The 27,655-nt window shown below is 42.5% G+C and overlaps 1 protein-coding gene across 1 annotated transcript in view; it reads right to left on the bottom strand.

Moving 5' to 3' along the window:
- epha4b (eph receptor A4b) overlaps nt 1-27,301 on the bottom strand; it is an 83,773-nt gene extending 56,472 nt beyond the window's left edge. Inside the window, exons 1-5 of the mRNA XM_020110216.2 lie at nt 27,083-27,301; nt 11,717-11,781; nt 5,269-5,469; nt 3,636-3,743; nt 2,843-3,194 (exon numbers count right to left, since the gene is read on the bottom strand). Of these exons, the coding sequence (XP_019965775.1) occupies nt 2,843-3,194; nt 3,636-3,743; nt 5,269-5,469; nt 11,717-11,781; nt 27,083-27,194 (838 nt within the window). The 5' untranslated portion in view covers nt 27,195-27,301. The remainder of the gene's footprint in view (nt 1-2,842; nt 3,195-3,635; nt 3,744-5,268; nt 5,470-11,716; nt 11,782-27,082) is intronic.
- Between the last annotated feature and the right edge of the window lie 354 nt (nt 27,302-27,655).

Here is a 27,655-nt window from a genome sequence, read left to right as displayed (position 1 = left end):
ATCGAGGAAAAAAGGCTGTAATTGGAGGTGTCTGGTGTTTGTCTAACACAGAGAGCTAGTAATGATTCCATTAGCGCCTCACACCGAGAGAGAGAGGGAGACAGGGAGACAGAGATAGGGAACGGGAGAGGGAGAGCGATACAAAGACTAAAAAAGAGGCTGGAGAGGCCAAAACACAGCGAAAAGATTCACACAGAACATTAGACGTGGAAAACAATGAGCGCCAGAGCAGCTAAACAGTAGAAAAGAAGGAAACAGGAGCGCACAAAAGCACATGAGACAAGAGAGAATTCAAGGCATCCCCTGAAAGGCTTGTTCACCTGCACAATGGTAACAATTACAAATGCCCTCCGAGATCCTTGCTCCAGCTCCCTCCCCCACCTCGTCCCTTCATCTCTTTGTGTGACAGCAAACGGGAGAGGACAAAATGATTTAAATGCATTAGCGGTGTGTGTTTTCCCTATGGAGGACCCACAGCCTGTGTCAGGGCAGGAACCTTTTCTTCGGAGCCGACGCAGAGCGCTGAGGACTCTTTAAAAGCCTGGCCCTTGTTCTCTCTGGGAAACATTAAAGCACAACGCACTGGGTTGCTGTACGTCTCTGTGTCCTCTCATGTCTTTGTTAACAGCAGGCTGATTACGGATGCAGTTTCTTAAGTTGGCTGAGGGAAATTTTGACAAGGTTAGGGAACAGTATGGGAGCAGAGGTACGTGCAGGAGTTGATTTTAACTAGCCCAACAGTCCCCTCAAATCCAATCAAGGTGCACCAAATGGCACACATGATTAGAAATTAGATTTTTAATAAGATGATAAATTCCCCTGAAAAAGTGGAAATGGTGAAAAATGTTACAGATCCAATCCTGGATCTGCACCTAAATTTAATGGGTTCTTCCCTGACCCGGACCACGGCCCCTCCACCGAGTTTCGTGGTAATCTGTCCTGCAGTTGTTGCTAAATCTTGCTCACAATCAAACAACAAACAAATGGACGGGCGAAAACAACCTCCCTAGTGGAGGTAACAGAATAAAGCTGGTTTTCAACAGCTGTAGTTTGGCATTCACAGGAAACAACCAAATATAAGATATAATTTCACATTCTCCATCTCATTGCTATGCAAATCCCTCCCAAGACCCCTCAGAAATGTTTTTTTCCTAATATTGAGGAGGTGGCGCATACAACCCTGTGGCGGAGAAGCTTCAGTTCCCCACAAAGGAATTAAAATGCTTTTTGATTGTTTCCAGAGTAAATTGCCACACCAGAAAATCTGCCTTGAAATGAAGTCAATTCCAAATCCTGGCAGTTCCTCCCTGTTTTGAAGACACCAGTTTTCCACACACACACACACACACACGCACACACACACACACTCACGCACACACCACATCTGTAGTGGCCATAACTCGTTAGACAAGGGACACATATATTTTCTGACCCCTGACCTCAGACTGTCAATAAGACTTCATCATTACTTCTCCACATGGCTATGTCACACATGCACACACACGTGCACAGTGTTATTGAGTTAAAGCGGGCTTGTGAAACACGCTTACATTGCTGTATTCGTTCTCTGCGGAGTGATAAGACTCTGGGAGCAGACTGATGAGGTCATTGAGATCACTGGGGTCAACTGCTTTGCTGCGTCAGATCCACTTTAAATAAAGTTTCAATACAGGGAACGTGACATTGACCTGCACACTCGTGGAATGTGAGATCACCGCTCATCGCAGCGTGTCGTTTTACAAGACAGACGTAGCTCGACAGTCTGTGTTCCATGATTGAGATGCAGTCGGAGTTCTGCCACAATCTGTGCACATTACCAGTCTGCAAACTGCAGAGTACAGCTTGTTCTTATTCACTTGTCTCCAAGGCCCAACTGCCAAGTTTTCTGGGTATCTTGGCTGCTGCTCCTCCAAAACAACTGAAATTGCATTATGTGCTCCGATTCCAAGTTTGCAGTGATGAATATCTATGATTCCATTTTCTTCTCAGGGAGGAAGTGAGCCCGTAGGGGCAGGTGACACAGGGAGTCTAATACAGCTTGCTCACTCAAATGCATACACACACAGTATACACACACAGACACAGGGCGCACCATCTGTGGAGTTTTACGACTCAATAATCTGCTTCCTAAGGCATACCTTTTCCTCTCCTGCTACAACACTAACGTCACACACGTCAATGAGCACTTTCTCACACACACACCACTCAGCAGGGAAAATGAAATATTCAGTTCTGACACACACTCACACACACACACACACGGAAAAGGAAGAGGAGATGCCTCATAGCAACTCCTACCCTTTCCTCTGTGAGAACTGTCCTCGCAGTGTTGGGAGCTGTGTAAGTCACTTGGAGTTATAACACCCATGATGACACACACTGAGTCTCACACAACACACACACACATACACACTATTACAAAGACAGTGCATCAGCAACCTAAATACAGTCTCACAACCAAATTCATAAAGTGATGCCTACCACAAAGAAACACAGGCAAGCACTGATGCACAAGCGCACACACAGAATTAATATATGCTGTGTATGTTGATAAGTGCACTTTTGTACGTTGTACTATTATGTACTGTCTTTTATATCAGGTGTCCAACCTTAATGAGAACTATACGTGCACTGTTGCTCACCAAAGAACACATGCTCAGGTGTAATTTGTGCTACAATCAAGTCCCTTTACAGACAGAGGGCATTGAAGCATGTACATAAAAGCACTGTGCACATTTGCCTCTAAATTTGTCCTTCTCTCTTTCTCTCCTTCGAACACAAAGACATTCCCACACTTTCAAATATTTCCCAAACATGTCTGCGGGACCACCACCCCACTCACGTTGGCAGACGTCCTTGTTCTCCTCAAAGCCCGGTTTGCACACACATCTTCCGATGGGAACGAGCCAGCCTCCATCTGCGCTGCAATACATCTTGGGAGCCTCGAACTCCTCGGAGGCATTCACGCACGCACCGTGGACCTCTACCAGCGCCGTGTCTCCGCCAGTTATTGTGTCGGGGAACTGGGCCAAGTTGAGCACAGTGAGGGGGCACTTCTTGTAGAAGACCCTGACAGAGACCAGAGCAATGCAGGCACCCAGGTCCTGAAAGGCCAGGTAAAAACCCTTTTTGCTCAGGTTGCTGATATCACGCACCTCCGTGTTCAGCTTCATGACACGGTCACCAACGTCCACCTGTGGGCAAAATGTTCACATATCTTAGGTCTCAGGTAAATGTGAGCACTCAACTGTAGCACTTTTACTTTTGGATTTATTATCAGTCCAAAAAGTTGCTGATCTCTTAATGTTAACTGTTGCTTGAAACTCAGAGATGGTATTCCCAAGACAGAAATAAGGATGTCCTCAAAATCCTGACAATTTTGCAGGCAAATGGAATAAGATAACAACATTTATATACAACTTACATTCAAACTCTGATTCATTTTCTAAGGGTTTGTGGTAAATGATGATTATCACATTTTTGGAATGTAGCTCTTTTATTAAAGCATCATATCACCACATACACCACAATCTTAATTTTTTGTGGTGCCCTATATTCAATGTACATGTGTTAGCATGTAACAGTGTATGTTTGCATGTCATATACACAGGACATGTACGTGTGTGTGGTCATACCTGTGTAAAGCTCTCATCTGCAGCAATGGTATCAATCTTGACATACTGGCTTTCCTTGATGAACCACAGGTTTGCATTGTTGGACTCATAGTAGTACATGTTGAATGTCTGCAAGACAAACACAACGTCCATCATCTTTTAAAAATCGAAACGTCTCAATAACACACTGTAAAACAAACACATAAAAGCGAGAAACTTTAAACTAGGTTTTCTTCCAATCTGAAATGTCAGTCCCCTCTGTGTCTCGATGGTCGGTCAGCAACACTGACTGTCTGCAGTTTCATGAAAGTGCAGCTCTATAATGTTTCCTATTATCTCCACTGCTCATTCTGGAGATGTAATGAGAGTGAAAAGGGTTCAGGGAGAGAGAAATGAATACAGAGGAGCTGTGATACCGAGCTGATATGAGACAATGGGGGGACTGTAAAAAATATATAGCGCAGGTTAAAATGTATGAGGAGCCAGAAAAGAGGCCTCTGGAGTGTCGTCTGTTTCATTCTGCAGTTATTCTCTCATGTCGTTCTTTCCCCCTTTGCCTCTTGTTTACGTATCTATTGATCAGCCATCAAAGTGTCTATATTGTATGAAAAAGACATAGATAAAATAGTAGAAAAAAGACGTATAAAATGCTGTTTTGCTGCTTTGCAGTGTTGTAATGTGCATAACAAGCATTTATTTTGTATAAAGCAATAATTATAACAACCACCTTGTGTCTTATTACAAGAACCATTTGAATGTTAGTGTAGATTCGGATCAAATAGCAAATCCAAGAGTTTTTTTCACTTTCATTGACATTGTATACAAGTTTAAATATACTGTATATAGAATTTTTATTGATTCCTTAAAGAATTATTCATGGATGAGTGTCTGATTCAAATGAAAATCCGCATCTATATTGAATTTAAATATGGTTTCATAATAGGACTGTTGGGCATTCTAGTATTGATGTATGTTGCCATATATGTCACCAAAAACTGCAAAATGTTGTCAAATTATCCATATTCTGTGGAATTTAAGCACAAAAAATCTTTCCCTTATCATCAGTTATTTAATGTTCATTTGTTTTCTTCTCTTTTTTTGTCTCTTGAGTGTCGACATTTTAAGCTGCAGCAAAAGCAAACAATAGAGTATAATTGTATCAGATCGAAAATGAAGACCAGGCAGGTTTAATTGAAAAGCAGAGATTTGTCATTAAAGTTAATTTGCTGGTTTAGCTGATTAGCTAAGCACCCTAAACAAATTTAGACTTTGCAGGTTCTGCAGGGTGAATTTGTTCCAATTTGTCCATTTGTGATCTAATTAGTTTATAATTTTCATGATAAATACAATATGTATCTCCTAAATTATATATTTGAGAAGTGAAGAAAAGACTGATTGCATCATTCAACTCAATTTTATTCCTAAGGCTAAAAGAACTGCACAGTCAGAGAAGTGATTTTTACGAGACAAGCCGCAGAATACAGTAGTATTTCTACCTCCACTGTGTTCCATATTGAATTTATTCGACTCTTCTCAACTAGAGATGTGAAATAATAAGAAAAAAAACCTGCTACCTACTACCCCTCAGAATGAATTCAGAGAGCTGACAGGACCCACGGAGGTAAAGTGAAAATTCAATGTGTGTGATGCAGACCTCTTTGCAAGTGCCAGGGACCCCGGGCAGGCTATTACAGTCCCTCAAGGTGAACTTGATCTCGATGTAGACGCGCTGCGCTCCTTCCCGGCTGATGTGGCGCGTCCTCAGCCAGTTGTTCTGGTTGGCCTCCATGACGTTACAAACCTGATACGTCCTCATCGGGGTGTTCCTCTCGTCCATCACGCTGATCTCCTCCCACTGAGGGTGAGAGGTGGAGGGAGAGAGGGAGAAAAACAAAGCAGGTCAATTAGATGAGTAAGATGTAGTATGTTTCTTGTTATATTTTAGTTTTACTGTTGTTAACATGATGTTTCTAAGTCAGATTTAGAGTCCTCCACTTTTATAAGATGCCATATTTTGAGGGACATCAAAGAAAAAGAAGTGGGATGAAGAAGAGGGAAGAAGAGAGTAGGAGGAAAAAAAGAGGAAGATGGAGAGGATAAATGGAGGACGCTGGGAGAGATAAAGAGTTTTTTTTTTGCAGTGTTAAAGAAGAGGGGTAAAAAGTCCTGGATCTGGATCACAAATGTTATACTTTCTTCTTTGGGTCATGCTCTTCCCCTCCACAAATTAAACGGAAATCGGTTAAGGAGTTTTTGCGTAATCCGGCAAAATAAATGTTGGTAAATATCAAACATGTTTTATATTTATTGATTTTTGGCCTGAAATTCCTGTAGTGTGAGTCCAGCTTTTGGTAGAGAGACATTCAAGTAATTGAAGATCTTCCCACTTCATAGGTAGTCAATAGACAAAGGATATCTCAGTCCAAGTACTGCTTATGAGAAACTGGGCCCAAGTTCACTGAACTGTGGTTTAGTGGAAACCAACACTGAGCCTGCATGTTCTGTTTTCATGTCTGGGTGAATATGAGTGATGATCTGTGTCAAGATGACTGAAGGACCGTCTTTGTCTATGCTGCACGTGTGCATAGAGTGAGCATGTTTTCCTAAAGTGAATGGGTGATTTAGTGCTTAAGAGAGTGTGTGTGTGTGTGTGTGTGTGTGTGTGTGTGTGTATGTGTGTGTGTGTGTGTGTGTGTGTGTGTGTATCAGAGAAAGAGGGAGTAGGTAGGACAGAGCTACTTTGTCTCCCGTCATCTGCTACCATCTGTTTCCACTTCTGACTAAGGCAGTAATTGAGAACACTTCTCGCATGAGCAGGAAAACATTTGCACACACACACACACACACACACAAACTTACATAGATACACACACACAAACACACACACACACATATATCAACACACACAAAAAAGACATTTCTATTCCTTAAAGAAACGGAAAATAAACCAATGTGGTTTCAGTGTCTCAAAATATCTGATCTAAGCTAACTGGTCACACACACATACACACAAACACACATCCCACAGAAACAAACTAGTAGAGGTTGTGGTGAGGGTTGAGAGGACCACCATCTTTGTTCTGAGCTCCTGTCATCATCTTAATACTGAAACTTTAATCTCCCTAGTGATGAGCACATGTGATCTGACAGGAGTCAAATTAAGTAAACACATAATACATGTTCATACTACACAATAGTATGAAACACCTACTGCATACACAGCTGCATGCACTGAAGCATCCACACACGCAAACCAGATACACGCAAAAGAGCCACAGAGGAATCTACCTGTCCTCCCTAATGCGTCCTAAAATTCAGATGAAACCAGACCAAGAGAAAGAAATAAAGAAAAGAATGAAAAGGGAGAAGACAGGCTAATAAAATGCAAAGAAAGCAGTGAAAAAAGGGCAAAGAGAAACTTCTAGTCTAAGCTAAGGTTGGATTCTCAAGGTTAATCTGATGTGACGGCCCCACAACCCAGCAAAAGCTTGATGCATTTCAGCTCCAAGTCCTGAGCACTAAAACAGATCCGCATAAAAAAAACACACCTTCTCACATAGAATCACGCTTTCTCCAGCTCGCTCGCTCACTGAGATGCTTTTAAACTCTACCGCCCTCGACGAAACGTTTACTGTGAATGAACTGGAGCTTGAACAAAACCAGCTCTGACCCAACAGTCCCTCAAAAACAGAAACAGAGAAAAGAAAGATGAAAAAAACAGGAGAAGACGAAGAAGAACAAGGAAAAAGAGGCAGAGGGGGAAATTGTTTAAGCTGCTGCACTCAGCTGACACAAACGTCCCTGACAGCCAGTTCAGAGTTTGAAGATTACATATATACCCGGCGTATCGCTAGAGTCTTGCTTGACATTGTGCACACACAGCGACTGCGAGTCATTTAGATCAACCACACTCAATTCAATTAAAAGAACAAAACACCAGACGGAGGGAGAAAGAGAGAGAGAAGAGGGGAGAGATGAATGAATGTTGGTAAATTACAGGCGCGCCTGGCAGCTAAATAGACCCATCTGTGCAGAGCTGGGACCAGTCGGACATCACAGGACCGTTCCACACACACACAGACACACAAAGCTGAGTCCCCAGGGAGTGGTGATTAAAGCATTTATGGGAATAGTCATTGAGGGATAAAGAGGGCTTTATGATGTCTTTGTTTATTTCTTTGTAGGCAGAGTTTGGAGTGGCTGGATTACTGCCACTTCCTGGCGAGTGACTTATTTCCCTTGTCGGCGAGTCTGTTCGCTGTCACTTTTGCCTGGTATTAAGCACAGGTGTGTTTATGATCATGAATACAACCTGCTCGCCGCGCTGTATGCAAATGATACACCAGCCGCTTGAGAGCGAATCCACCAAAAACACGAGTGGGAAGATGTTTAGATAGGCTGAAGCGTTTAAGCTCTCCTCCTTATACGCACAAATACACAGTGAAAACTGTTGCCTGTGTTGGTTCAGGCTGAACACCAATTAACATTCAGAACAAAAACCCTCCTCCCTGAACCCTCAATCACCTCAGCCAATCAGCACGGAGCCTGCTTGAGTGCTTTGAAGTGAAGCAGAGACGTCAGATTGGGGTTTAGGTTCAACCATTCACCAGCTTAACATAATATCCCTCCTCCTGCAATCATCTGATGGGCACACCTACGAGGACATAATTGGCCTGCGATCTCTGGCCCGCTGATGGTGGCGGAGAGAACGAGGGGATGGGGAAACAGAGATGGAAGGTGAAGAACCAGAAGGGGAAGAGTGGTGGGGGTGGTCACTGGGGGAGTCGAGATCCTGTGGGGGCCTCTCGTTTTCAAACATCATTAAGACATTCTGTTTTGTGTCCCCCATGAGGAACACCCCTGACCGGTGACAGAAGTGGGTCGCTCCACTCTCAGGCACATCCGACCCTGCACAGTGTGGATTAAACATGACCTTCAAGGGTCAAGTGGGGTTTGCGACTAATTCACGTAGACAGTGGTCTCAGATTGGTGGGAATTGCCTCCTGCTGGGTCCAATCCGCAGGTTTAAGGGTCAAAGGTCAACTAGATAATCCCCTTGATATGAAACATAAGACCTTCTCACAGTCTCTGCACCTTCCATCTCTTAGTCCATCACTTTCTTATCGCTTTTCTTCTCCTCTACACTAGATCCAAGGAGCATTTGAACCCTACCACGCTCATTTTAAGACCTGCAGTATCATCATATTTATGATAGATAAACAATACCAGTGCCAACATAGCGTCCATGGGGTCATCCAAAATTTGATAAACTGAATGTTAGGCCTTAAAAAAAAGATGTACAAAGGGAATGTTTTAGCGAATAAGCATAGTCCGGCTCCACGTGTAATTATATATATTCGTACACTTTAATAAAACTACAAACAAGATTATAAAAAATTGAGTCTACAAATACCTTGGTCAGGATTTACCTCAGTAGATTATGGTTACCTATGTTACTTCACCTCATCTTCAAATATGGAGAATTGTAAGTAATTCTGTGACTCTGATATTCCTTCATATCTGTCTCACTTGACATCGGTCTTAAATTTAATTTATTACAGTCTTAAAAAGTCGTGCAACAGGTTTGGCCTCAATTAGTCTCTGATTCTTCATTTTGATTTTTTTTCTGCTTTTAGGCGCTACAATTACAAGGGTTTTATATGCTGATAACAGACGGGATGTCTCTTCAGGAATCACAAGTAGAGGGATCATCTTTAGTTTCACAAATCCACTCTACATCTTTTTACAATGATCATCTAAAGCTTTTTTTTCCAGTACAGGTAGTAAAAGGTAAGAGCTTGCCATCCTCAGCCAACTTGATCTCACTGCTATATATTTAAAACTGAACTTCTGACCAAATAGGATCTTGTTGCACAGACCTGGTCTGAACTTTAAACCCATGTTAACACAGACTAAGAATCAGGTTAGCCCAGCAGGTACCGTTTGTGTCAGACCAATCTCAGAGCCCATTGGCTAACGACAAATCAGCCTCTAGGGACAACGGCCATTATCTGGGGGCTTCTGGTCAAGACGGCAGATATTCGGCCAAGACTCCATCTTCTGTTTGATGTTCGCTGTTTACAGTCCAACTAGTTTTTTAATGACAAAAGTCGAACATTTCTCCAAACAAAACAAAAACTGTGATTATTTTTGTGGGTGTTTTGGGTCCAGACGGCATTTTGGCTAACCAATAGATATAGTTTTAGGATTAATATGACACTGGAAGGCCGTTTTTTTACATAAAATGTCTCCTTAAATTTGTTAGGTTGATGAGGTCCTATACTTAAAATGAAAAAGTTAAAACTGGGATGGTTTTGAGTTTTGAAACAATGATGTTAGACAGAGGATCACCCCATATGGATTCCTGTGGATTTTGGAGAAATTGTATCAGGACGTCATGATTAATTTTGGACTATAAATAAAATGTATTAGTGATGTTTATAGTTGGGTACATATAAAACCATCTTGTTTAATTGCTTTCAGTTCATCTTTTCCTATTTGGCTGTGTTGCTTTAAGCCTGTCTGCTTTCTGGCTCTTTCTCAGTGACACAACTTTTTATTTTCAGGCAAAGTCATAGTGAAGCAAAGAGATCGGGGCAGCAGGTTATCTCAGACAATTTAGCCTTCTGCATTTGTCTCCTTTAAACTGGCTGGTGAACGAACAAAAACAAAACGGTAGGATCATTTTTATAGGAGGAAGATAACATCAGCTCTGCGTACCATAATGTACACACAAATTGAGACCAACCATGAGAGAAGAGAAAACAGCTTTGACCAATCAAATAATTTCCTCTGTGCGATAAAACAGCTGATAGAGCATCAACCCAAAGTAAAGACACTAAAACAAAACACTTTTCTTATGTCTCAGTCGATGCAGAAGAGTTGTGTGAGTGTGTGTCTGCATGTGTGTGTGTGTGGTGGCCCATATTGAGCCAGTCTCCTCTCGATTCCTGTACACACTCAGACACCAGATCCCCCCTATTCTAACAGTTCATGAATAAAGATATACAGGATGGGCTTTATTTTACATATTTTACTTTTCAAGCCAACACACATCTTTGAGGGGTAAACTAACAACACATGTGCCTTTTCCGAGCCATGATTAATCCACCCACGAACGGAACCATATTTTCTATAAAACTAACTTGTGTACCTTGCTTGTCAAAGTTTAGACTGAACCTTTTGGCTTAGCCACAGATGGAACACATTCTGCTGTCTATAAGGGGCTCAGTGAGGAAGAAAAAGAAACACATACACAAACATCCACAATATGGCTCCACAATCATTGCATTTCAGTTGGGTGAACTTGATACCCTTGATTGCTTGAGAAAACAAAACCTTGCTGAGCTTCAGCTGCCTCTTCTCCGCTGTGCACAACCATGAAACTGCGTGTGGCATCCTGCAATTTAACACACTGACGCTGAATAGTGGAGAAGGAAGTGTGACTCAAGGGGAAATAGAATTAATTCAGTGCCATTCAACAGCTCTAGTGCTAGAGTGACATACAGATCCTGCTCTTATTTCTTTATTGAATAAACTTTGTTGCTCTTCCTCTCTACGCTCTCACCCTCTTCCTCTCTACACTCTCCACTCTTCCTCTCCTCTCACTTCTTTGTTTTTATTTTCTGATTCATGCTGGCTGCACTCCCTTGGTCCCCATACCTGCAAAAGGCTAGTTACATAACCAACCCCCTCACGCACACACACACACACACATACACACAGGCAAGCAACACAACATGTACATGTCATGTCCTCTTGTGTAAGAATATCTACCCTTCCATCCCTTCCCTTCACTCCATCCCCCACAACCCGTAATAAATGGAGGCTCCGGTGCCACGGCGTTCTCAGCGCAGCAGAAATAATTTGTAAATTCCCCCTGCAGACTCCCGATTTAGCAAGGCGCGCTCAAGAACCCAGTGCTCTCTAAAACACACACTCCAGTGCTGCTGCCGGAGCTCTGAGTCGCTGCCTGTTCCCTGAAAATACAACGAGTCAACACAACCTGCTAGATGTGATCAGATTTACACTTCTGATGCCAGCTCCAACATAAAGAGAGGAGGATTTTGTGTGTGTGTTTGTGTTGTGCAGCAAACACTCACCCCCTCATTAGGGTAAGCCTCCCAGCCCAGGTCGGCTAGAGCTGACATGGAGTCCAGCAACGTAACTGCAAAACACAAAAGAGAGAGAGCAAGCATGTTAACATACTGAAAAACCCCTGATACATTACAATAACATTTTACTGTCTCAAATGCATCGTAAAACAGTCGGTTGTAAACCTCCCATGTAAAACTCCATGATGTTTCCATCTTTTATTCAAGGGTGTGTTTTGTTGCACTGAGGCACAACAGCAGCAGAATCACAAACGCTGGTAAACCTATAATTTCAGCTTGTGCTGCAGCCGCTGTGGTTCAAGGGGACACAAAGTCAGTCGCTGAAAAGGCATCAAGACACCAAGGCCGGAGTTTATTTTACACACATTTACATAAAGTGACACCCCACCCAAAGCCTCTCTCTCTCTCTCTCTTTTCAACCTCTTGTCCTCCACAAGCCTGAAAAACCTTTGCTTGTTTTCATGGAGAACAAAGGAGGCCGTGGTCAAATCTTATTAAAACAATGGATTTCAGCACGGACACGTCCTCAGAATGAATAAAACATATCAGAGACTTATTAAATCACATTCAGGGTTTAATAAGTCTCACTGTTCATTTGCAATATATTAAATATCACATTTCTTTCCCCACTAAGGGTTAATACAGTGCTTTTGTCTCAATCTCATCACCCTTTCAAGCCGATGAGCAGGCACATGCGTTGGACTGAACACATCAAGCTGTTACATTGGTCAGATCCATCTTATTAGTTAATTATTGGCTATAAAACAGGAAATCTACTGAGCTTTTTGTGAACACTTCTCCCAACTGTGTGGATTATCCAGACACTCATTGTGGTGATGGAAATTTCAAAACCTGGGCACACGGAACAAAAACTATCACCATGGCTGCATGTAGGAATCAGTGAGCAACAATGAGTGTAACTAAGAAAACACACAGTAACCCTCTCAACACACACTTTACAACAAAGCCTACCATTGAATTATTACTGCAACTACGAAAAGGATTTTGTTGAAATATCACTTCAACAGGAGATTGTCATCCAGCACCAAGTGCAGAGGTGGGGTGTACGTGCACATATGATTCAAATTACACCAGTTTCCTGTGTGTGATATCCTGAGTGACAGGAGGTGGAAGTGGGAGAAGGATGCAGGAAGGTGAGAATGAAAAGTGAGAAAGAAGGTGGCAGGTTGACCAGCGGGAGGCATAATGAAAACCTGCTCCGACGCTGGAGTGCAGTTCTCCACCTGCGTGTGTGTGCGGTCCAGGTAGGACTCATGCTGTGGAGCCCTAAACCTGTTTAGAAAGTCGCATTATGGGGACTTGTCTTCCTTATGGGAACAAAAAGCAAGTCCCCATAGCATACGGACATATTTTCAGGTAAGTTTAGGTTGGTCATAGTAGAGTAATTGTGCGTTCATGTGTGAACGCCATCTCCAGTTGGAATATCAACTCCAGTTACTGATGTCGTCATTCAATTAACATTATTTTACATCAGCCCTAAATATTCACATCTAATGTCAAGTTTTTAAATGTTACACTTTTTTCAACTGTATGCCCATCTCTCAAAAGCACCTCACAATGATTAACATGCCTTTTCTTTTAATGTTCTTATTTACGTAACTACCTGTTACCTTTTTTTTCACTCTTTCTTTATTAGACATGCTGTTTTCAGACATAAAATCCATAGAATTGACTACAGAGTCATTCTGCAGTCTGCCCCTCATGCACAACATAGCGGGAGGTTTTCTGCAAAGATACGTTCACAACAGCAACAAATCCTCTGCATTATTCAGGCGAGAGGTGGAGCAGCCGGTCGCAGCAGACAGAGGCAGGAAGTGACGTATTAACTCCGCTGCTGAGATCATGTGATCATGTGTACAGCATCCCGACACCGTCGTTAACTCTTATCACCAAAAACTCTCTTGACAGTTTCGTCTACGTGTCACAGGATTTTCACCGGGAGATATTTGTTTTCTGTTTGTTTTTTTCATTTTTGCGTCTGTCAGGCGGATAAAGTTCGTAGCATCTCACTCGGACATTTGTGTTTACACATGCAACTCCTCCAGAGAAAATAGGATCTGGGGAGTCCAGTTCATGTCCGAAAGAAGCTATGGAGACACAACTGTGTGTGTGTTTGTGTGTGTGTGTACGTGCACACGCTTGGCTCAGTCAGGTCCTAATCAAGTCTTCAACACCGCTGACCATCAATATTTAATCAGTATCCATCTGCAGAGACTGCTGCTTACCTCTTTTTTCTCTCTCTAGCTCTCCCAGGTTATCCTCTCGCAATTGAAATCTTTGAACCTATGGTTTCAATCCACAGATGACAGATCAGACACCTGAGTCACAGACCTGACACGATGCAAAGTGACTGCATCAGTTTTAAAGTCAGACACATATTCCCTCCAATTTCATAAGGGCCCATGCTGCAGTGACCTGGAAAAAACTACTCCAAAGTAAAAAGAAAACAGTTTGCCCTCCTGCATATAAATGAGACTAATCACTCAATTGAGTGCGGTAGAAAATGGCTGTTTACAAGCCCCTCTGTGTATCCATACTTCCTGTAGGTATAACAAAGAAACTGTAAAATTGGTCCAAGCTCCTCTTTTCCTATCTATCCCTCTTTTCCTCTCGCACTCACGCTGTTCATCAACCCTAACTGAATCCCAGCCATTCTCCTCAGCTCAGCACACCATGACAGCAGGGAGGCATGTCATGCTGCATTAGTGTATACGTGCGTATGCGCGTGTAACAGCCCACATAACTGCGCGTGTCCTGGCGCGCTCGCACACAGCAGCGTCTGCGTGAGAAAACAGCCAGAAAATAGTGCACTTGGTGTAATGAAGCAGGGAGAGAGGCTGCGTAGCGGTGCTGAGGTGAGAGAGCGATAGATTAAATGAGAGGGATGAGACGGAAACAGCAGAGGAGAGATGCTGAACAGGGAAAGGTCAGCGGCGGCCTCTAACCCGCGTGTGTATTCAGATAAACTAAAGACCATTTAGACTGTTTTCCACAGCTCATGTGCATTTGGAGTGGCGTACGGAAATTGGGCATAATAGTATAATAATATTTGATTGCAGGGCCTGACAGACAGGTGCACACACACACACTCATATTTTTGGTGGTAAAAGCTGCCTATCAACAGGTATATCAAATTAAGTCAAATCGTCTGTTTCACATACACTTAATTATACTCAGTTATTCTATGTTCATGTTTTTCACAGAGCAGGCTATAGATAAATACAAGCTTGATAGTTTTTTCATTTTATGGTTCACATAAATGACACTAGTATCTAGGCTTCCAGATAGTATAGATTGTATCTGTGCAGATTTTAAGATATTTGAATACAAATGAGGTAAATATTATTTTTGGAGCTTAAAAATTTCACTGTAATTCAGTGTCAGTTTGTCTTCAAAGAAATTATGATTCAAGGTAACACACAGGCCTCCCTGTGGTTTTGTTTCATTGGACCTTAGTTAACTTTGAACTCACTGACCACGTGTGTGTCTGCATCTTCTGGCGGAGCACCACATTTACACCTTGTTGAGTCTGGCGTGAGGTGAACATATCAAGGGACGGATTTCTCAAATAAAGATAAACCTGTCTGCAGGACCGGACACGTCTACAGTGACTTTTTTTGCTTATGTAGTTTCTCATTGTGTAGAAATGTATGGGCCTAACAGAACTGCCTTGTAAGTGTTACTGAGGCCATTACATGTTCTTAAGCCATTTTGCAGTCCACTGGGAAAACACACACACACACACACACACACATACATGAAACTCCACATTGACACTTCTTCTCTTCTCCTCACACCTCCTGTCAATACCACTTATCACTTGACTATCACTAATCAATGACTGGACTCATCAATTATGTATTAGCTATAGCTTCCTGTCTGCTGACACAGCGAGAATGCATATAGGCTATATATAAACGTGTGTGTGTGTGTGTGTTTGTGTCTGACATTAAGAAAATACAAAGCTTTCTCACCCAAACAGACATGAATCTCTTTCTATCCATTAAGTGCTAAAGTTGTATCTTTCCATCCATCCATCTAAATCTGAAGCTCTCGCCCTCTCTCTTCACCGTCTCAGGGGAAATGTGTGCGTGTGTGTCTGTCTGTGTGTGAGAGATGGGAAATCTAAGCCTGGGCCTGGCCTGCTTTGGCCCGGAACAAAAACACCAAGCTCATCATTCAGTCACTCAAGCCTGGCTCATGTTCGATGTAATGACAAGGCTCTCTCTCTTACACACACACACACACACACACACATAAATGATGAGCAGCTAAAAATGATATCTCATACTCACAGTGGAGCACATTCCAAATTTGAGCACTTAGTGACAACAATGGAGACCAAAAAGAAAATCTATCTACACACATGGATTTCCCCAGCTGCTCTATCTTAAAATAACACTTTCACACAAAGCAATGGGCCCTCATACTCATGATATTTCCTAAGCTTCTATCACAGCACCGATCCATACTCGTGCACATGTGGCCTGATTACTGCGAGAGTTGCTTGGTTACTGACGGACACGCTGTCGTATCGATCTTCAGCCCCAAACTGTGGGGTTTACATTATGAGAATGAAAGAAATTCCTGTACGAAAGCAGCAATATGCTGAAACGGCACCTTCTACTACACCCAGAGCCAAATACAGAAAAACCCCAAACATTTTCTCAATCTCTTTGTCTCTCCATCTCCTCTCTGTGTCTGTCTGTTTTTCTACTCACTCCTGTTTCCTCCCTCTGGGGTGTCTGTCTCTCCCTGTCTTCCTCTCTATTTTCTTTCTCCTTTTCTGTCTGTTTATGTCTCTCTCCCTCTCTCTCTCTCTCTCTCGCTCTCAATGCTTCAGCCGGGCTGCAAGAAGCTGTGATCCACCTGCCAAGAATCAAACGCTGCTGCCAACAACCAGACTGGCGCACAAAGAGACCGGGATGCTTACACACACTCGCACTCGCACACAAAACTGACAAACACACAATTTAAGATGGTGCCAGTGCCACGAAGAGAAAAGGCTGCACAATAAGACCACCACGTAGACTCAATATAGAGTACAATATGAGACTACATAATGAGTTCGTAAGATCTTTTCTGCTCACAGCAGAAAATATTAAATTTAAATCAGTAGATTTGGTGGGGCTTGCTGATCCTGCATGAAAAAGCCTCATTGTTTTTCTTTCTTACTGATTTTAAATACAAGCCCTGGGTTTTTTCTTAGGGGTGCAGATCGGCTTAAACCAATTTTCACCCAGGTCTTATGTTCCTCACACCAAGAGGTTTGTTGTGTATTGCTGCTTTAAAAAATGCTGACAACTTTAAAGTAATTCAGTTTACTGATCCTCTTGTGACAGAAAGTAATCCAGTAATAGAAAGTGAAGAGAAAACCGTGCAAAACTCAAATAAGATGCTGATCATCAAGTCTTGTAGATGATGTTTCTAAAATCAGATTTTTGTATTTGTGAGTTAATAATCTTATATTCATATTTTTGTGTTTGAGAGTTTGAAATCTTATTTTGTAATAACTATTCAAAGTAATAGTAATTAAGTAATTAGATTCTACACATTCAATAGCACATAATAGTAACAAGTAGTCAAAACAATACTTCGACCACTTTTTATAATGTTGGACGTAAATACCAAAAATATCCATAAACTATGTGCAGAATATTTCTTGCATCATAAGTGAAAATGTACTACCTTTGGAGTAAAAAAAGCTGGACGTCACAATACCACTCTCACATCGCTATGCTGAATTAGACTTTAGCCAACTGCTAGTTAGCTTAGCATAAAGCAGTATCTAAATTCAGGAGTGCATTTTTTGGAGGCTGCATTTGACTGATTGCACCATACTGCATAGCTAGGGCTGTCCAATTGCGAGGGCTCCTTCAATTGCGGCTGACAAATGCGTCCTTCCATTTCCAAGTAACCAAGGCTCCAATGGTTTGATCCTTCTCAGTTCAACCTATCCCAGGATGAATGGCGATGAAGTACATTCTCTACAAATAGCTAATGATGTAACGCCAAAGAGCGGTGAAGCAAATAGGAAATCTGCCAAAGACCACACCGTTCGTCCTCTGACGGAGGAGGTCCCTGCATTGGGACCCAGCTCCAGACTGGAGAGTGAAGGTAGCTAGTGTGTTTTTGTATGAATTAAACAAACAAGATGATTGATTAGTGAGCTTTAAAGTTACAGTTAAAAGATTGTATGTCCTTGGGATGTAGCCAGGATAACTGTTTACCCTGCTGCCTATATGCTAAGCTCGGCTAACCATATCCTGTTAAAAGCTTCATATTTAGTGCACAGACACGAGAGTGCTATCGATCTTCTCATCTAATTTGCTGAAAGAAAGATGGGTGCATTTCCCAAAAGGCAATATGACGTACATCAGACGGACATTACTAAGGATCACTGAAATCACCTCTTCAGGAAAAACTTACAGTCTGCTTCAGTAAAGATAACTTACTCTGCTCAAATGAACAACTGTACACACACACACACACACACACACACAGCCTCTTCTGCCTCCACTCCACTGAGATTGCAGTTCAATGAGTGAGAGTGTTGTCAGGGCAACAAAACAGGCCGATGGAGAGCAGGATGAAGAAGTGAGAAGAGTTGAGCTCTGAACTTTGGAAGCAAACTGGTGTCGAACGAAGACTTGCAACATTTTCTCTCATGCTGTCTTTCCATCAGTCCTCTCTCCACTCATCCACAAACCACCAGAGGCTCTCAGTCCATCTTTTTTCCTCCAGTTTTCTCTCTCCATCTGCGCTCTCATCCGCTGTTCATTTCATTGAAGTTCTGTGCTGCTCTATATCCTTCCTGTCTTATGGCCTTTTTTTTTTACCTCATAAATATGAGATACATCCTTCGTCATGATTTAATGAATGGAACTGTAGATGTAAAATATTCACTTACTTCCTCTGTATGTGATTGTTGGGTGCATTTCTTCTGAAATTGGCCAATCCCAATATGCAATGTTTTAATTTCATCTGGGTGAGTTTTTTGGGGTGGGATGAGGAGCAGGATTTAAGAGTGAAAATAATATTCTCATTCAAGAGAGTGATCAGTGCCTGCAAATTGAATGTGTCAAGGATTATTTAATTCTAATATCAATTATTCTTTGATTCTGATCCATTGCCCCTGCTTTTTACTAAGTATTCTGATCAGATAAAAATTATGTTGATCCTCTTCACTTTAAAAAAAAAAACATAAATTACACATCAGGCTGAACTAAATTACACAGATTTAAATGAGTATTATATATACAAAATCTTCATAATTACATGGTATAAAAGCTAATTTTGTGAAACACATGACGAAAGCATGATAATGTGGTAGTCCGCTGTCTGGACAATCAGTTGTCTGAGTAAATTATAAAAACAATAAACAAAGATATAAAAAAACAAAATCATTTGTCTTTAAACTGCAAAACCAAGTGTATAAAATTACTTTTTAATTGATGAACGTCCTCTGAAATATTAATGAATCATTTCATAAACAACAACAAGCTTAATTTGATGAATGCAGAAGATAAATTGGTTATTATTTGTTGCTTTCCTCTTTCATTACGTATGATAATGATGGAAAGATTTAAATAGATCAAAGAAATAAATGCAGCAGCCTCCATGAAACCAGAAACCAGAGAGGGTAAATCATCCAGTGGTGACTCGGGTTGGACAGAAATAACAAAGAGTGGTGGGAATATTAGAATGTTCATCAATCATCTAGATAACTTGCGATATGGACATTTACAAGATCAAGTCTTCAGTATCAGAAGAAATTTACAAACCAGCTGTCATCAGTTCAGTCTTGTTTTTATCTACTTTTTCTGTGTAAGACTCTTCCGAACCTACAGTCATAGACTTATATTGAGGGAGACTACTCAGATTAACCACGAAAATCTTCACTTATCTAATGCTCTTCCTGCATTTACATGTCTGAGATGTGAGGGTGGATTTTCATGAATAAGGCAGATGACAAATCTAACCCAATTTCAGGTAAAAAAAAATAGTCAGTCTTCTATCTTGCTGTCCAATAGGGAAAAAATGTGAAGCCGCATTTTTTCAGTGCTGCTGCTTTAGAGAATTTTTTTTTGTGTGCCATGGTTTATTGAAAATCGTATCCTCTATTGCGTTGAAAAAAAAAGTTGTGGTAACCCAAAAGGCAGATGGAGCACGAAACTGAAAATATTTATGAAAATATTCATGTATGTGATGAACTGTACCTCAATGAGACCCCCAGCCCCCACCCACTTCCACTGTACAAGCCTACTCTGCTATTTCCTATGACACGTGCAGAGGAGTAAAGATGCCATTCTGACAGAAGACTATGACAGGAGGGCTGCCCTAGTTTGTCGCTTGAAGAGACTCTGGAGTGTTTGTGTGCATGCATGTGTGTGTGTGTAGGTTTGTCTGTGCATGCTGGTTGAATGCTTACAGTGTTGAACTGTGACACCCAGTCAGATCCAGACACTTAATTTTTTTAATAAGCTCCTTCCGCCAGTAGACCAACAACTCACGAAGGGAGTAAAAAGCAAAACACACACACACACATTGGTCAAGGTCAATGTTTAGACTGGAAAATGTCGTAAAAAGGGAACAAAAAACGAGTAGACACACATTAGAATTCAGAAATGAAACCATAGACACCCGTACATACTCTCTAAACTGTGATGCATCGCTCCAAAGAACTGACTTAAAATAGCAGGTGAGAACTGAATAGAGTGAAATAACAGCTTTCTTTCTCTAAATTCTTCTCTTTTCCCCCCTGTATTTTTCTGTAGTGAGGCTTTTCTCCACTTCTTTGTGCTCCGTTAGTTCTTAAGACAATCTTTCTGATGGGACAAGAATACACACACACACACACACACACACACACACACACACACACGTATGGCTGTCACACAGTGGTTGATCACAGGAGGGTAAATTGGCCTGGAATCTCTGGAGTGCGCCATGGCAATGGAGACAGATAGGAAATCACATGTCAGATAAAGGTGAGCAGGTTGCTACTGTCGATACACACACATAATAAATATATACACAGTCACACACACACCTCAGTGCCTGTCGATACCACACCTACAGTAATTGCCCGTCCAGCAACTTTGACTGACTGCCCTGCTGCCTCCATAAAACCAAACCTAAACCAATTTGCCCTGATGTGGACGGCATCAAGTAGTAAATAGACGAGTTTAGCTGGTAAAACACGGAAGCTAAAAGGATGGGGAGGGGTTAGGATGTACTGCAGGAGAATTCAGGGGAGGATTGTGCTAACACACCAAAACAACACACGCTAGCTATCAACTTGGCCTTGTTTGCTGGTGTTCAGTTTTGTCTGGTAAAACTTTAGAGGGTTGAGTTAATATCCCTGCATTTTCTTGTGTCTCAATCAAAAGAAGACCCTCACTCGGTTAAACATACAATATGTAACTTCAGCCACTACGGGTCCCTTAGTCAAAAACAATAACGACCTAGTTTGATGACGATCATGAGAGTTGTTTTCAACACCAGTGTCAATGAAAATCTATGTGACACAGGCACAAATCATGTTCACGAATGAGGTGATGTATTTCAGTTTTACTCACGTTTTGCATCTAAAAAAATGCCAACTGTGTGAGACGGGCAAAGCCACAGGTGTGACACAGTTAAAAGGCGACTAAAATGAAAAGTACCGTCAATTTGAATAACATCTGGGAGTTGGAACATCGATGGAAACATTTTAGATAATGTAATTGCACAAGTGAAAAACATATATAAACAAAAGTCTTGAAGGAATGAGAGTAAGAGTTGTTATAGATTACATCTTAAGGACTGTTTGTTAAATGATTAATTTAAGTGTTTTTGCTAATCCACCACCTCTTTAGTGGTTAAGTTTATACAATTGCTTTAATGAGGGTTGGGAAAAGATCTTGGTCTCTGGTGTCAGACACTTTGAACAGCCATGCACCCACTGCTGCAGTGCTACAACATTAAGGTACCTCTGCCTATCATTATTCACACCGCTGGAAGCTCTTTTGTCAGGAGAACCTTTGAACCATTCTGGAAATTAAAGTCAATGGGTAGCCTAACTGCATGAATATTTCAGTTATATCCAAGCTTTAAAATTCTCAGGTGTTTTGTGCTCGTAATACCTTCACTGCCTTTCATCAACAGCGGAGAAAATATTGGAGCGCTGGTCAGCAAACACATCGAGAGCTGACCCAAATCCTCTGCTGTTTGTTTGCGAAGCTGCCTAATGCAGCCTTTCACAATCATGACACAAGCCAAACCAGCAGAGCAAACAACAAAAGAAAAACAGAAAGCGAGGAAGAGAAAGAGGAGGAGAGAGGGGCAGGAGGTAAGGAAACAACCAAAATTCAATTTAGCCAAATTAAAGGTCAGGAGGTGCAGGGGTGAGAGGAAACCAGGAAAAGAGGAATTTGTGTGTGTGTGTGTGTGCATGTGTGTTCAACAGTGGCCAAGGCCCAGTGATCAGTGACTGGACCAGCAGTTAGGGGGCTTGTGCAGAGGGGGAAGGGGTCAGCAGTCGGGGGGGACCCACTTACATCCAAACTTCACTTCAGACATCACACACTGAGAGAAGACTTCCTCTGACATTAATGAGCTCTGCATCTGACGGGAATCATCCGAGCCTAAAAACTGTTCCAAGTTCTGTTCAAGCTGGTTAACACACACACACACAAATACACACACACACACACATTAACTCCAACAAAGGAAACTGGAAATAATGTGTTTAGTTACAAATCAGTCGCTTTCTGTCTTGACTACATAATATTAGTTAATATTATTATTGAAGATCAACAACATGTCTCCACTTCCTCCTGCTATCCAGAATTAAAATATCTTGGATTCGAACACGGCCGTCTTGGGCATTTGGAGCCAGAGTCTGTTCAGTAGCGAGGTCCCATCAATACACATGCTCGACCCATTGAAACATTCAATTGTTTTTATAGCATCAAATAACTAATTAAAACCAAACTCTGGAAATCACTTGAACAAACATGGGTGTGATAAGAACTAACTAAAAAAGTAAATACGAAACAAAATAAATACGAAGCCATATTAAACAACCCCTGACTACCGTCAACTACAACACAATGGCTCTGTGGGCGCTGTTATTGGTTCTCTGTTCAGCAGGGCACAGACAGATGGTTGGGTTACTCAGTTTGTCTTGATCTGCTTCTCTGTCTTTGTTCTCATTTTCCTTTCTTACTTTTGTCTCACAGATTCTCTCTTGTGGATCTGTCTTTTTGTCTTTTATTTATAATTTGAGTCTCTGTCGTTCTCTCTCTGTCTCTCTCTCTCTCACACACACACACGGAATGAATCCGTTAGGTGAAGCCCTCGCAGCAGAATCATTCTCTGTCACTGAGCTGTATTTATAACCCCATCTATCAGCCAGCCCCGGGAATACGTGACACTATTCTCAGGACCAAGACCACCAAACTGCCCCCCAGCCATGTATTAGAGTAGGATCAGGGTGTGTGTGTGTGTGCATGAGCTCATATTCCCATTTGTGCTTGTGCATGGGCCTGTGTTAAGTAGATATCAGAGCTCAACCTCATTACAGAAAACACACAGCAGTTCACAACTCCTGTCCAACTGTTGGTGGTCAACGGAAGAACCAGCGAGAGAGGGATGGAAAAGAAGAAGACAAAAGGGAAAACAACCAAGAGAGTGACGGAGGGCGGAAGGGAGGCAGATGGAAAATAGAGAAGGGCAGAAATGGAAAAAAAAGCAGGATTGGAGATGGAGTAGTGGAGGTAGTAAAGAAACAGGAGGTCGCTTGCGCTTACTGTCTTTTTTGCTGCTCTCTGTGATGAGAGCTGAGATCTATATCCTCTTCTGTCCAAGGTCACGGTTGTTACATGGGAGCAAAGCAATATCTCGGATCCACACACACACACACAGACACACACACTTTGTGAGATATGGCTCTGCCGATAACTACAAGCAACCATTATAGATTAAAGCAATTAAACCAGAGGCGACCTTTAACCGAACATTATGCTATAGTCAGGATCTTGTGTGAATCATAAGATGTGTGTGTGTGTGTGTGTGTGTGTGTGTAGAGGGCATAGTTTACATATGCTTGCCTCGCTGCTCACCCTCATGTTCACCTTACGAAGCAATGCAGCCTTTTCCCACCCAGCATCCTGAGGCCAGTCCTATAAAAATACATGTCTGGTTGCAAGATTACATTAAATCTCGAAACTGTAATAAAACTGAATAGGCCAGGGTACCGCAAACCTACACTGCCGGGACCTACCGGACCGAATCACAACTCAGATTTCCGTTCCTTATTTCGGTGCCTGAGCTATGTCCTGAAACCCTTACAGGCAACATTAACATCACCGCATGTGCCTGGAAGCAAGTAACCCTAACCTACAGTTACTTAGTAGCTACAGGCGAAAGTGTGGGTTTATTTCAATATACAGACACAAGGGAAGTGCAGCAAACGTTTGATGAGGGAGTAACACGACAAACTAAGTGAAGCACCTGGCAACACATGGGATACATTTGAAAGCAGAGGGATTTTATGTTTGTTTGTTTGCATGACCCATCTGCTGTCAGTGTGGGCGTCCCAACTTCCAATTTTCCTTAGCAACAAAAAAGCCGTTCTTATCATATGAAGCATTTTTTTGTGCATTTAATCAAGAAAAGAGTATTGCATCTGGCATCATTTTAGCATCCCTTATCAAGAAAAAAACAAAACGATACCCAACCCTTTATATATTTCCTGTTCTGTTGTTTCACCCCCTCCCTCGCCCCTGGGCATAGGTAGGAATTAAAACATTAATTTGCATCCCTTATAATCAACATCCCGTTGCAGCTGAAGGAAGCATAAAGCTCCGATCATGCTTCTGTGTTTTTCTAGGCTTCAGGAGGTATATTTAGAGACAGATAAATAGAAGGAAGTAATCTGCTCTATTCCCCAGCATGATTCTGCACTAGAGGGGGAGCAGGCCAAAATGTAGGTGCAGAGAAATCAACAAAGAGAAGACAACATGTTGTTCCATTTAGTTATGAGGAGGGTAAAGTAGGGATGAGGACAGCAGGACAAAAAGGAACCAAGCAGCGACCTGTGAGCATCCACCCAGCTGTTACATCAGTATGCCCTCAGGGCTCAGACTTGTTGTGTGTTGGGCTCCCTCTGCTGGCACACAGAAACTCAACCTGCTCCTCTTCCTCCCTGTTCTGCTGGTAACAAAGACCTTCAGAGGACGCTCTTCATCACAACAACTTATGAATGAGCCAATTTCCTCCAGAGATCATGTTCCGAGAGTCCACAGTTAGCAGTAATTCTCTCAGTTCTGCCAAGGCACAGTGTTTCAGCCCACCCTCATAACTGTGTTTCTTGTAAATGCCAACAATTTTGGAGCAGATCAATAAGCCCTGGTAGTAAACTAAGCTTGTTGACAGCTTAACACTATTTTGCTGCTAACACTATCAGCTCTATCAAAGGGACTGTGTTCTTAATTGAGCTTTGAGAGTTGTATATCCCCTTTTATGACAGTTGCGCTTGCAATGAGACAGACTCAGAGGGAGGATTTCCTGGAATAACATGACTGCCGAGATGCGTGGGTAGAGAATATGCACACTCATAGACTAACACAAGGTACCGACACACACACACACACACACACACACACACACACACACACACACACACACACACACACACACACTGGCACAAAAGAAAAGCAGTCCCTCAGCTAAGCGTGCAGTCACAGCAGGAATACTGGCAGGCTGAGAGGTAAAAGCAAAGCATAGAGCAGCGGACAAAAATGGCTTCATTGGATTACTGTCCCACTGGGACACACACGCACACACACACAACACACATACACAAGTCAGGGACTTGGCTAAAAAGTCCCAATTAGACCAATTGTCTGAAGCATCAGGACAGAGAAATGGCCATAGGGGGAAGGACGAAGTGAGACAGTAGACGCACAAAAAATCTAAAAAAGTGTATATCGAAAACTCTGTCGACCTCATAAATTCTCAAGTTGAACATCAGACACACGTGCACCACGGCACACAGATGCCCCCTGTGCGTTTATCCCTATCAACAGGAGTTTCCTTTGGCTTCCAGGGGGTTACATCATTCATGCTCGTTTGAATTAATATTTCATTGGTGTGTTAGTGTCTCCCTCACATACATTGTCTCCTGCTGTTAGAGCACTGCTCTTCCTTCTCCGCTCGCTGCCTACCTAACCTCCAGAGCTTTTGTTCTCTATGAGCTCCTCTGGGCTGTGACATACACTCAGCTCACACACAGTTGAGTCAGCCAGAAACACGCAGGAGGTCCCCTCAAACCTGAGTGTGGCCTGGCCTGTCCTATCCTGTGTGTGCGGGGAGTTGATGTGAAATCATTTGACTGTTTAATCTACTGTGAAAGTAAGAGAAAGGTAGCAACCATGCAGCTCATGATGGGGATGCAGCCTCGTTGAGCTGCACAAAAGGACCCGACTGGAGCTGTGAATGAAAACGCTTCACAGGATGACAGTCAAGTCACAGCTGGTATCATCAGACTGCCTGACAGCACGAGAAGCAACAAACAAACACTCACAAAAGACCCACAGCGTGCACCTCAAACAAGTTATTTTGAATATGCTGCTGTGCCCCTTTCTCCAATTAGATGTCCCCTTCTGGAGCCAGCTCCCATGTTCCAGTCCAGCAAGCAGTCAGGAGTAGTTAGTGAGTAAATGCATTGGCTAATTTCAGGCACAGCATCGATGTTAACACAATAACCAGGAGAAGCTCAGCAGCAGCGTGTGACAAATTTAATGTAATTGCTGCTCCTCATTTGTAGACTGCAGCAGAGGGGAAAAGCATCTATCAGTGAGTTATAATGAAGATATCTATAATTTAGAAGCATTGTGACACAGAGGTCAATATTGCTTTGGCATAATCATTATAAGTTAGGCTGCTTTAATGCAAGAAAAAAAAAAGGAGTGAGACAGATGTGGAGCTTTTTCCAGATGTCACAAAGTGAAATTGTCCACATCAGCCCTCTCCATCTTCAGCGTGCCAGGGATGTATATACGTCATGCAAATTTAATTCCAATATTCCCGGGAAAGAAAAAAACGTGACGAACAGTTTCTCCCCCCCATCCTCTGCATCCCTTTTCTTTATGCATCATTCATAACATAGCTGAGCACTTTCTGCGCCACTCCGCTCCGCGCTCTCCGCGGCAAGTGGAACCGCGGGGATCGGGGCTCCTCGTCCGCCAACTCAGCGCACAACAGCCCCAAAGTCATCTATGTGTACACGCTCACACACACACACACACACACACACACACAACCTTCCAGGTCCAGGACACCCACCTTCATTCTCCGGGTAATTCCTTAAGGCTAGGCACGGCGACAGAAAGAAGAGCAGGGAGTACAGGAGGAGAGGGGATGGATAGATCCACAGGACGCGTGGTGGTGGTGCCATTTTTCAGGCTGCGCTGCGCCCTCGCTGCATCCCTGTCGGTGGTGTAGAGTGGGTGAGCGCAGCCTTGCGATTGAGGAGAGAGAGTAGGGAGAGAGAGAAAGAGAGAGGGGGAGAGTAAGGGAAGGAGAGAGAGAGGAGGAGGTGGAGGAGGAGACGTTGGGAAGGAGGGACCACAGTCAGCCAAGTCCTGTCAATCAGCCGCCTGGCTGTGGGGTGGTACAGCAGCGGTCTTTAGAGACTCCTTGCACCGGGTTACACTGCAAAAAAAAAAAAAAAAAGGGGGGGGGGGGGCATCTGAACAAGTGATTTTAAGTTTTAAAGTATAATTTGCCCTACAACTTAGTAAACAACTGCTCATTTCAATTATCAGTGCCTCAAGGGCACTATGAAAACTCTGTAGTCTCTTCTGAAGCCATGCATCCTAAAGGCAAAATGGAGCCTCAAATTTATAAAGTAAATGT

This window comes from Paralichthys olivaceus, chromosome 16, assembly GCF_024713975.1.
Source record: "Paralichthys olivaceus isolate ysfri-2021 chromosome 16, ASM2471397v2, whole genome shotgun sequence".
NCBI lineage: Eukaryota > Metazoa > Chordata > Actinopteri > Pleuronectiformes > Paralichthyidae > Paralichthys > Paralichthys olivaceus.
The sequence above is the reverse complement of the archived record's forward strand: the minus strand, read 5'-3'. Positions and strand labels throughout refer to the sequence as shown.